General features: G+C 41.7%; 1 protein-coding gene across 2 annotated transcripts; it reads right to left on the bottom strand.

Moving 5' to 3' along the window:
• Window positions 1-443: 443 nt before the first annotated feature.
• Window positions 444-10205, bottom strand: hadhb (hydroxyacyl-CoA dehydrogenase trifunctional multienzyme complex subunit beta). 2 transcript variants are annotated; one of them, XM_023953103.1, is made up of 16 exons: window positions 10053-10205; window positions 8488-8551; window positions 8367-8408; window positions 8195-8291; window positions 8030-8074; window positions 6884-6983; window positions 6726-6813; window positions 6466-6653; window positions 6214-6394; window positions 5469-5590; window positions 5313-5392; window positions 5189-5236; window positions 5016-5103; window positions 4844-4918; window positions 846-1010; window positions 444-775 (listed from the first exon to the last, which is right to left on the bottom strand). In XM_023953103.1, exons 1-16 carry the CDS (start codon window positions 10188-10190, stop codon window positions 740-742), a joined length of 1557 nt encoding a protein of 518 aa, XP_023808871.1. In that variant the 5' UTR covers window positions 10191-10205; the 3' UTR covers window positions 444-739. The 2 variants fall into 2 exon arrangements, with proteins under 2 accessions (XP_023808871.1, XP_023808872.1); XM_023953104.1 differs by having other exon boundaries at window positions 8488-8565; window positions 10053-10147.
• Window positions 10206-12570: the final 2365 nt, after the last annotated feature.

A 12570-nucleotide genomic window follows, 5' to 3' on the forward strand; every position in this document is an offset into this window, starting at 1 on the left:
ACCTCGTAATAGTATAATGATCACGGTTAAGGTTTTGTGAAATATCCAAGTTTTTTTTTTATACCTTGTCCAAGGCATTTAGCTGTTTCACACTTTTTCTTTCCCAAATTGCTTAATGTGGAACGTCTTACTTTAGTTGTTTTTCTTTGAATTAAACTCACCTGACAAGCTAATTATGACAGGTGTCTGTTGTCAGTGACCCAAAGAGCCCAGAGACAAAAAATTATCCGTGAGTTTAATTAAAGAATTTTGTTATTTTGACAATACAATTCGCATAATAATTTGGAATGCAGTGTAATCCTCCTTAGTATCCTTTGACAGCTCTTTGGCCTTGGTGGAGAGGTTACACACTCTTTAAGGATGTGGACAGGTGGCTTTCATACTGGTAGCAAGTGGAGGACCGAGAAAATTCTGAAAGAAGTATAAAGGCAGCAGATCCAGAAACGTTGTTCCAATTATTTTTATTTTGACACCATTTCATTTGTAACAAAAAAAAATATTACAGCATTTATAAACATTAGAGTCACCATGGTAATATTAAACTGCAGACAGGAAGTTCATCAAGTCAATCTTCTGCACTTTCTTCAACCTCCTAACAGCATTTCATTTACAAACATTCACATCCTTCTACATCCCCGTCCGATCAAGGCAAGGCGGTGCGTTTGTGGACCCTCCAGCGTCTACAAACATGTTAGTCAGCATGGACTGCAGGCGTGACGAGGATGAAGATCTAACAGAGTTATTGTGGATAAGCCTCCACCACCATGGCGTGACCCTGAAATCCAAGAAAGACGTGAGACAGACATCCTGAAGCTTAAGAAAAAAAGAAGGTGTTTCCTAGTTACCTGTCCTCCTGCGGCACAGGCTGCCACCAGCCCGTACTGCCCCCCCTCCCTCTTCAGTCGATGAGCCACTGTGGTCACCAGCCTGCAGCCGGTGGCACCGAAGGGGTGTCCCAGAGACAGAGAGCCCCCCCACGTGTTGAACTTCTCCATGGGAGGAGCCCCAACCTGCAAACACCAAGACACAGACATCAGACCGAGATGAGGATTTAACATTAGAAAGTGTCTTGATTTCTGACAATCAGACTTAGAGGCATGGAAATAAAAATAAAAAAGACTTCTTCTGTTCTGCTGGCAGATGCTCACAAGTCCCCTTTTCTAAAGCTCTGGTCAAGTCTTAAGGTGTGACTTCATGTCTAGTCCCAAGTCTACAGCACTTCATTTACAAACATTCACATCCTTCTACATCCCCGTCCGATTAAGGCAGTGCTTCTCAAATAGTGGGGCGCGCCCCCAGGGGGGGGCACGAAGCGATGCCAGGGGGGGCGCGCGGTGGTGGCGGTTTTAGGCACAGGTTTGTCCGGTGCGCAAATTTAACGTGGGGGCAGCGGTGACAGCGGCTCAGTGCTTGGAAAATAATCTGGTCCACTATTCGGTTCCTATTGTCTGTTCTGTCTGTCCGCGGCTGCGCGAGTGAGAACGAAAGGGGAGGGGTGGTGTGGGCCCTGTCTGCCAGGGGAATCGGGGCACGCGGACCACTGCTACCGCTGCCTGTTGCCCAAGATCACCGCTGCCCTTAGATTCCTAAGCTCATGCTAACAATGTCATTCTTTATGAACTATTGTAGACATTTTGATGACGTGTCTTTATTTTCCATCCATGTTTTCTTTGTCTGCCTGTGGTTTAGTTAGTGTCAGACAGACATAAAGACAGCAGGTAATGCAGGAAAACAGCTGCACTTTTATGAGATCAGAAATAAACAATCCGTCATTTAGAAAAAAAAAATCAGCACGTTTTTACCTATTTCTTCAGACTAAAAACGTTAAATATATTGGTGCTGCTGTGTTAATGTTTCAGATCAATTTAGATTTAATATTATTTATTGATTGAATTATTTTTTTCAGCATCAAATGGTTCAGTTGGTCAAAATGTTTCTAGTTTAAATAAGGAATGACAGATTTTTTTTATTTCAGGTACTTTCAGCTTCTTTTCTGTTTTAGACTAGAACAGGGTTTCTGTGGCTAAATAAAGTTAATATTTGTTGAAAGTGGATTTATTTTGCTTTTTTCTTTTGTTAGTGTTAAAAGATACAATTTTAGGTATACAAATTTTATAGATACTGACCTGATGTATTGTCACCGCGCGAGTGTGTCTGTGTGTGTGTGTGGGGGGGGGGGTTATGGGGGGGGGGGGGTCAGGGGGGGCGCGAAACATTTTCTTTTCCTAGGGGGGGCCTGGCAAAAAATAATTGAGAAGCACTGGATTAAGGTAAGGCAATTTCCTGTCTAGTCCCAAGTCTACAGCTATAATTTCATTTAAAATCCCATTTCGACAGCTATAACCTCATGTCTAGTCCCAAGTCTACAGCTGTAACTCGTCTAGTCCCAAGTTGACAGTTATAACGTCATGTCTAGTCCCAAGTCTACAGCTATAACCTTATGTCTAGTCCCAAGTCTACAGCTGCAACTCGTCTAGTCCCAAGTCTCCAGCTATAACTTCATGTCTAGTCCCAAGTATACAGATGTAACCTCATGCCTAGTCCCACGTCTGCAGCTATAACATCATTTATAGTCCAATTTCTACAGCTATAACCTCATATCTAGTCCCAAGTCTACAGCTATGACCTCATGTCTAGTCCCAAGTCTACAGCTATAAGATCATGTCTAGTTACAAGTCTACAGCTGTAACTGATCTAGTCCCAAGTCTCCAGCTATAATTTCATTTCTAGTCCCAAGTCTATGGCTATAACTTTACGTTTAGTCCCAAGTCTACAGCTATAATTTCATTTAAAATCCCATTTCGACAGCTATAACCTCATGTCTAGTCCCAAGTCTACAGCTGTAACTCGTCTAGTCCCAAGTTGACAGTTATAACGTCATGTCTAGTCCCAAGTCTACAGCTATAACCTTATGTCTAGTCCCAAGTCTACAGCTGCAACTCGTCTAGTCCCAAGTCTCCAGCTATAACTTCATGTCTAGTCCCAAGTATACAGATGTAACCTCATGCCTAGTCCCACGTCTGCAGCTATAACATCATTTATAGTCCAATTTCTACAGCTATAACCTCATATCTAGTCCCAAGTCTACAGCTATGACCTCATGTCTAGTCCCAAGTCTACAGCTATAAGATCATGTCTAGTTACAAGTCTACAGCTGTAACTGATCTAGTCCCAAGTCTCCAGCTATAACTCGTCTTGTCCCTAATCTCCAGCTATAACTTCATGTCTAGTCCCAAGTCTACAGCTTTAACTTCATGTCTAGTTACAAGTCTACAGCTGTAACTGATCTAGTCCCAAGTCTCCAGCTATAATTTCATTTCTAGTCCCAAGTCTATGGCTATAACTTTACGTTTAGTCCCAAGTCTACAGCTATAACCTCATATCTAGTCCCAAGTCTCCAGCTATAACGTCATGTCTAGTCCCAAGTCTCCAGCTATAACGTCATGTCTAGTCCCAAATCTCCAGCTATAACCTCATGTCTAGTCCCAAGTCTACAGCTGTAACTCGTCTAGTCCCAAGTTTACAGTTATAACGTCATGTCTAGTCCCATGTCTACAGCTATAACCTTATGTCTAGTCCCAAGTCTACAGCTGCAACTCGTCTAGTCCGAAGTCTCCAGCTATAACTTCATGTCTAGTCCCAAGTATACAGATGTAACCTCATGCCTAGTCCCAAGTCTGCAGCTATAACATCATTTATAGTCCCATTTCTACAGCTATAACCTCATGTCTAGTCCCAGGTCTACAACTATAACCTCATGTCTAGTCCCAGGTCTACAACTATAACCTCATGTCTAGTCCCAAGTCTCCAGCTATAACTTCATGTCTAGTCCCAAGTCTACAGCTATAACTTCATGTCTAGTCCCAAGTCTCCAGCTATAACGTCATGTCTACTCCCAAGTCTCCAGCTATAACCTCATGTCTAGTCCCAAGTCTGCAGCTATAACATCATTTATAGTCCCATTTCTACAGCTATAACCTCATGTCTAGTCCCAGGTCTACAGCTTTAACCTCATGTCTAGTCCCAAGTCTACAGCTATAACTTCATGTCTAGTCCCAAGTCTACAGCTATAACTTCATGTCTAGTCCCAAATCTACAGCTATAACGTCATGTCTACTCCCAAGTCTCCAGCTATAACCTCATGTCTAGTCCCAAGTCTACAGCTGTAACTCGTCTAGTCCCAAGTTTACAGTTATAACGTCATGTCTAGTCCCAAGTATACAGCTATAACCTTATGTCTAGTCCCAAGTCTACAGCTGCAACTCGTCTAGTCCCAAGTCTACAGCTATAACTTCATGTCTAGTCCCAAGTATACAGATGTAACCTCATGCCTAGTCCCATGTCTGCAGCTATAACATCATTTATAGTCCCATTTCTACAGCTATAACCTCATGTCTAGTCCCAAGTCTACAGCTATAACTTCATGTCTAGTCCCAAGTCTACAGCTATAAGATCATGTCTAGTCCCATGTCTCCAGCTGTAACTCGTCTTGTCCCTAATCTCCAGCTATAACTTCATGTCTAGTCCCAAGTCTACAGCTGTAACTCATCTAGTCCCAAGTCTTCATCAGTAAAATTTTCATTTAGAAATATGTTAATGCCTAAACAAAAAAGGACAAAAGAAGTCTTTTTTGACATTCTGTCTTCATTTTGAAAAGTGATTTTCTCCCTTATCATCGCAAAAATTCTCTTTTTTACTTGTGAAAATATAGAAGTTATTCAATAAAAGCCACCAAAAGAGAATATTTTACATTTTGAATAAAAAATTTGAAACTAATCCTCACCTAAAATGTTTAGAAAATGTTTTCTTGAACAAAAAATAAAAGCACCACATAAATTTTCACCTTTGACTTCCTGCCCATGTACGTCTGAGCAAACCAGTCAGAGTCCATCGCCTTCAAATTCGCCATGATCTGACCCTGAGGAACAAACAAGGATGTTGCTATAGAAACCAGGCTGAAAAAGAAACTACCTAAAAGAAAAACTGAAAAGTTTGGATCTAGACAAAAATCTTACGGCGAATGCTTCGTGAAACTCAAACACGTCGATGTCGCTCAATGACAAGCCGGACCGCTCAAGAACTTTTGGCGTGGCGTAGGTCGGCCTGTAAGTCAAACAGATCCTTATGGACTCCACACAAACAAACAAACTGTCCAGCCGTGAGTGGAGACGGTGACACACTCACTCACCCCAGTAGCAGCTGATCTTTGGGGTCCTGGGAGACGTAGACGAAGTCTCTGAAAAACACAACGCTGTGAGTCGGTGGTTCTGAAGCGGTCCTGCTGCTCTGCTTCACTGAGAGGACTCGGGTACCTGAGGTAGGCTTTGGGCTTGAAGCCCATGGCCAAGGCTTTCTCCTCAGACATGATGAGCACAGCGGAGGCCCCGTCCGTCTGCCGACCAGCACATACATGGACAGGTGAGGATGAGGAGGACAATCAAATGAAATCCTTCAGATGAAGCTGTTACCAGGAAGGAGGAGTTGGCAGCGGTGACTGTGCCGTGAGGCTTGATGAAGGCTGGCTTCAGTTTTCCCAGTTGCTCCATGGAGGACGGCCGGATGCCGTTGTCCTTTGAAACGATGTCCCGACCTGGAGGAGGAAAGCCCGTTTACAGACGTAACCTTTGACCAAATGATCCACACGATCAACAACGGTTAGATGACACAAATAAAGATTCTAGTTGTTAAGATTTTCATTCATTTTTAAAAGAATTTTAAAAATAGAGGAGAAAGTGAATAAATGGGAGGAAAAAAAAAAGACCTACAAGCCATTTATGTCAGACAAAAGCTTATAGACCCTCTCCGATGAAAATTTTGTGTTTTTATCACGTTTGTGTGCTAATTTTCTGATGATGGAGGAAATATATAAAGAAAAACTGGTCCCGCCCACAACTCAAAGGGGAATGGTCTAATGAACTCCTGCTGCTCTGCAGGAACGATGGCCTAGAAAACAAGTCAGGTTTTTGGATTTTGGGTCAAAATGGCAATAATGAAAAGACCACTGGGAGGAACACTTATGAAAGATAAAGCTTTAATGTTAAAGCTAAAAAATATAGTCTCATTTATCTTATTACATTTTTATCTATTTATTTATTATCACTAATAAGTACTGGAAATTACCTTAAAAATAAACAAATAAATCCAAAGTTCAGATGTTTTTCCTAAATCTTTTGAGTGTTTCAAGTAAACACATTCCCAACAGCTCAGCTTCACCTGGTACTTTGAAGGAGACCACGTCCTCCAGCAGCCCGCCGTCCTGAGCCTTTTGGGCCAGGCTGTGGGAGCGCAGAGCGAACTCGTCCTGCTCCAGCCTAGTGACGCCGAACGCAGCGGCCAGCCGGTCAGCGCTGTGGCCCATGGTTTCTGCCGTGGAGAATTCCGCCACGGCGGGAAGCTGCAAACGGGGGAGATTCCGGGTTTAGGAAGAGTCGCAGGTGAGATTTGCAGAGTCAGAGCTGGGTTTACCTCAGGGGACAGGTGAGCCAGTCGGATGCTGCCGATCAGGCTAAGCCGCTGCCCCAGAGTTTTGGCCTTGTTCAGGGACAGCATGGTCTTCCTCATCTTGCGGCTGTGCCGGATGGGAACATCGGACATGAACTCCACCCCGCCTGCGACGACGGCGTCACACTGACCTGCAGCAATCAGCCCGACAGCTGCACAGAAAAAAAGGTTCAAGTCCCGCTGAATCCCAACGACAGCGGCTCTCCCGCTGACCTGGAGCTCACCTGAAGTCATGGCCTGGTTGGAGGAGATGCAGGCCATGGTGACGGTGTGAGCTGGAATCTTGTCCGAGAAGCCTGCCCCCAGAGCTGCCTGCAGGAAACGGCAAAAATGGTCAAAGGAAAAACGGCGAGCAGCTGACGCCCGCATGGAAGTGTCCTACCTCTCTGGCCACGTTGCTGGTTTTCACTTCCTGAATGACCGTTCCATAAATGATGTAATCCACGGCGTCTTTGGGGATCCCGGTTCTGTTCAGCAGACCCCTGAAACCAAAAAAAAGTTCTCCATTTATTCGGTCATTATTTAAACGTCTGTCTTCTTATACCATCATTACCCATCATTCCTCGAAATGTTTCGTCTAAAAACTAACAGGTACTTGGTCTCTAAGAAAAAAACGCTCTGATTTTTCCATTACTAACTTTACATACACTGACAAGTCTAACTCTGAGTGGTTTCCATGGTAACATACAGCATCACAACCCAAAAAAAAATCAAGCGACATAAAAAACAAACTTTGTTCAATCTCTGTACGACACAATGAGAGATAAGGTCAACTTTGATTCAGCTTGGCAACTTCTATGAAAGTGGTTCACCATAGCAACCGTAGTGGTTTTTTAATGTCTGGGTCTGATGAAGATCTGAAGGGATTTTCATTCGGAAACTTTTCCTTAGCAACCTGTTTTTCCTTTCCAGGATTTCATTTGTTCCCTGATAACATTGACTGACATACAAGTGTGTTTAGTTTATTACTTATAGGTATTTCAGTACATATAATTCTATATTCTAATCGTAACATCTCGGCCTGGATGGTATTTTTGGGGCAATTGGCTGGCACGCAGGAAACCTGGGTTTACTTCCCGGGGCGTGCAATGAGCTAAAAAAAAATCCAGTGTGGGTCCTTAGACAAGATCCTTCATGCTTCTGCCTATCTGGGTCTCCCTGTGCCTTGAAAATACAGGGTTGTGTCAGGAAGGGTATCTGGCGTAGAAACTCTCAGCCAAACCACCGGTCCGAGTCTGTGAAAGCTGATTGGCTGTGGCGACCCCTGAAGGGATATTCCCAGAGGTGAACACGATCGTAACATCGCAGGAAACAGTCCAGTCATTCAATCGTTTCTGACAAGTTTGTAAGACCTGGAAGAAGTTTGTTTGTTCCCAAATAAAAAATGAAAGCTCATTTGCAATCATGATTATATATTATTATGTAAAACTAATCTTTAGGGTGTTTCTGATTCAAAATACATTAAAACCGAACTACCCAACCTAGCTTCTTGATACCAGGAAAAGCCTAAACCTAAGCAGGAACTTACTGCAGAGCGGCTCTGGCCAGGTCATGAGGCATCATGTCAGCATACCTGGAAACAAAAGACAATGTTTTTCAAACCTGATGAATATCGTTTTGAAAAACGTTGAACACATCGTGAAAGCAATGTTATCTGCAGGGTAAAGAGCTTCATCCTGAAGAAGGAACGTACGTGGTTCCAGACAAGAGGAACGGCGTTCGGACTCCTTCCACCAGAACGATGTTCTTCACTCCGGGACGGGCCAGGGTTTTCTTGCTCTTTGTCTGGGCTAAAAACAAATGAACAAGTGCGACTTCAGATCCAACCAAGGGACAGTCACATTCAGTAGTGTGAATATGTTTACCCTGAGCCTGAAGAGGGGCCGTCACACTGAGGGGGCGGGCTCCTGGGAGACACGGTGATTCACAGATTTAAGGAGAAACCAGAGCAAGAAGACCCGATCACCAGGCTGTGACAAAACTCACCGAGTCGCGACGCCCAGGAGGAGGCGGCGGCAGTGGGCCGCAGCAGCATGGAAGCCATTTTACTCTGAAAGGAAAAACCTGCAGCCGTGAAGGAAACAACGGAGAAGTTCGGACTCATCTGGGTTTTCGGGAACTCTCCGATTTTTGGACTTTATTGAAAACGGATTTTAAATTCAACGTATTATACTAGAAACGGTAACTGTCAATTCCAAATATGACAAAATCAAAGATTTTTCTGTCAACTTCCAGATTAACTTCAGAATGTAAACATCACCGTTATGAAAAACACTTGATAGATGTACTTTAAAAATGAGGACCTTCAACGATACTTTACTTTGAAAATCTATTTACTTCCTGTGACAGTAGCGTACACAGATTAGTTTATCCAATAAAATCCTATATTATTCTGCAATTTTAGGGTAACATTTACATTTCCTGAACTGCATTTGGCTACACTGTACTCTAGTAATAAAGATTGAAAATCAATGGACATAAATATTTGTACTCAAATTTTCAGGAGCTGATTGCAGATATCAGAGAATTTGGAGAAATTGTTATGGGCAGCATTTAAACCGAATTAAAGGAATAAAGTTCATAAAAATAATTTGCTTTTGTTGCTAACCTTTAAACACCATAGATGTCGCCGATGACATTGAAATAACAAACGTTGGACTTGATGCTAGAAAAACCTGATTAACAATCCACCATCATTCTGGGGGTGAATTTAGCAGATGTTAATATATCCGGTAATCATAGCTGAATTAGGATTCCAGTATGTTAGATTATTAGTATTAAGATAATTTATCTACATGTTTTTTATGGCAGAGTTTCCGCAGTGATTTTTGTAGATCATTTTTGACATATTCGTTGAAAAGTCATATTTATCTATTTATTGTGTTAAAGAAAGTAGTTAGTCTCCTTCTGAATCTCTGCTCTGTTCTCCTTTGACCCATAAAGCTCAAGCTTACCCCCCAAAAATGCTAGAACCCCTATGTGAACTATTGTTTGTGGTGCGTTCACGGCCACTGCTGCGTTCAGAGCTAATTAACGAAAGGTAGCCAGAACTTTCCACCTTAAATCATAAAAATGATAGCTGATGAGTCAATATTGGTTAACTGATCAAAGTAGAGGACTAGATCACAGTACAGTAAGTATCAAACATTACAATCTGATTATTTCTAAAAGAAATGTATAAAGTTTATTTTCCTGATGTAAGTGAACGTCGCATCAGTCTGACGGTCACCCTTTCATACTGTGACCCTTCACCCACTTTGCTCTCCTGTGGAATGACAGCTGCAAAAATGACCAAAAATACGACCGCAATCAATAGTTATGATACCTTTATTGACTGAAGCAGCCATTTTAACCCAAATGTAAATATTTTGGTGAAATAAAATAGACGGCGGTGTCGTTGTGTGCTGCATGATGGAGGCTAGCATAGTGGCTAAAGTATGTGTCAGGCAGGTTCGGTAACGGAAAACTTAGAAAAGTAAAACGATAAAATAATTCAAATTGTTGCTTTATTCAGTTTAAACGCTAAAAGAGTCTGCTGCTTTTACGCTTACCTTTATTTGTGCTGAATGACGGAGCTTCTGCTTCCCTGTCGGTGATCCAAGAGGACTACACTCCTGAACAGGACCCAACCAATGCCTAAGCTGTCCAAACATGTGCCTGAACAGAAATCCATATCTGCTTAAATACATGTCTGATCAAAAAATACTATAAAAAAGTAAATACCCATGACTTGTATACTACTTCTGCTGTTACTACCACTACTACTACTACTACTAATAATAATAATAATATTTAAAAAAATCATAATATTATTATAACAATTTTCTATGGGGATAAAAATATTAAACAACTCTTATTCTTAAATTACCAAAAACGTATTTTTAAAATATAACTTAGCTGTATTTCAACACTACTTGCAAAAAGCGTTGTACAAATGTTTTGAGTCGTCTAATGTTTTTTGCTTAAAAATGATTTAAAAAAAATAATTCATCTTCTAATCCATTTTTATCCCTTTTGGGGTCACAGGGCGGCCGAAGTCTATCCCTGCCACTTGCGGGGGAAGGCAGGGGACGCCCTGGTCAGATGGCCAGTCTGTCACAGGGCCACAATCACACACCCATAGAGTAACCAATGAACCTAGCATGTTTTAGGACGGTGGGAGGAAGACGGAGCCCCCAGAGAAAAGCCACACATACACGGGGAGAACATGCAAACTCCACATTACTACTGTAATAATAATAATAACTATTATTATTATAATTGATTTAATCTTTTCTTGAAATGTGATGTTTAGTTATGCCTATTTTATTTTGAAGAACACTTTTAGACTACTCTTATTCATCTGCTTATTATAAATCAAAATGTAATAAGTTATGATAAATGCATTTTGCTGATTGTCCGAGTCAGATTATGAAGGAAACTCAAATGTTACTTTTATTTTTGTGCAGTGAAAACATGTTTTTCTGTTGTTTTTTCCTTCAAGCGATCATATTTTCTGCTCTTAAGCTCAGAGAAAGGGAAGACCTTTCCTCACTTTAAAGTGCAGTTGTGCCATGGTGTTTACATTCTCTGGGGACGGCGTTAAACCAGCCGAAATCAGCATAAACCAGCCACATCTCTGGCCTTCTGACAGACTGACTCTTCCATTTTTTTACCCCTCTCTCCATCCAGCCAGAACTCCCGTCAGCTGCTGGCTCAGGATGATGTGGCAGTTGTAGGACTCCAGCTGCCAAAAGTGTGTGTTTGTGGGAGACGTATGCACAAACGGGGCGTCACACATTATGTTTATGACAGCCCTGACTGCTTGTCTCAGCCTTCACGCTGACACCTGTGATTAATCAGAATGCGAGCATGTTTCCGAGTGGATGCAGCAGAGCCTGCTGGAAATGATGATGACAAAAGTAGTTTTTGGGTTGTTGTTTTATTCAAATCAGCTGTTTTTAAATGTAAGAAAAGAAAAGAAAAACTGGAGTTAGGAAACAATCCAAGAATATAATTTCAACATATCATGTAAAAGGAAATCTATGAATATATATATATATATATATATATATATATATATATATATATATATATATATATATACAGAGATTGTGTCCTTCATCAAGATACATTACCCATTATGCCAGTTGACTGTAAGCAACTTGAAAAGTTACTGTAAAAATATATCAAAAAAGTAAGTAAAAAGCAGACACGATTTAAAGTGTGCAGAGGTTTGGACGCATCCAACCCTCAGATCAACCAGAGGCTTTCATGTTTGGACCAAAAGCCTTGGTCAACTGAACTCATATGGGGCTGACCTGTACAAAAGCCGTGGGGTTTTGTTATATGTTTATGTTTATATATATATATATATATATATATATATATATATATATATATATATATATATATATATATATATATGAGTTCAGTTGACCAAGGCTTTTGGTCCAAACATGAAAGCCTCTGGTTGATCTGAGGGTTGGATGCGTCCAAACCTCTGCACACTTTAAATCGTGTCTGCTTTTTACTTACTTTTTTGATATATTTTTACAGTAACTTTTCAAGTTGCTTACAGTCAACTGGCATAATGGGTAATGTATCTTGATGAAGGACACAATCTCTGTGGGATTTGAACCTGTGACCCACCTGGCGAGCTCCTCCCACCCACTGCTTTCGTGATCGCGCGACAGCTTTCATCTTTGAATATGCAGGAAGGACTGCAGAGCTCGTTTCACAGAGACCAAGCCGCATTCTTCCTCAGACGTTCAGGAGGTGGTTCCAGCAGCACTCCTTAGTTTGGAAGGATGGTGTCCAGCATGTGACCTCCGCACCTGAGGTCTTGCTGCCTGGAGCAGGTAAGTCTCAGAGACTGTTTGAAATGGTGCGGACATGCTCTCTATTACTAATCAGGGCCTAACACAAAGGCGTGAAACCCCTACAGTCTTTAGCAAGTGGCTGCCAAGCTTCAGTTGAGTATAAGAAGGTCAAGACAGTCATTTCTGGGCTTTCATGAGCTGATAATGTCAACATGAAGTCAAGATGGTGGCTCCAACAACAGCTGGTGCACCCTCTGGCTATGATCTT

Source organism: Oryzias latipes, chromosome 24 (assembly GCF_002234675.1).
Source record: "Oryzias latipes chromosome 24, ASM223467v1".
Lineage (NCBI taxonomy): Eukaryota > Metazoa > Chordata > Actinopteri > Beloniformes > Adrianichthyidae > Oryzias > Oryzias latipes.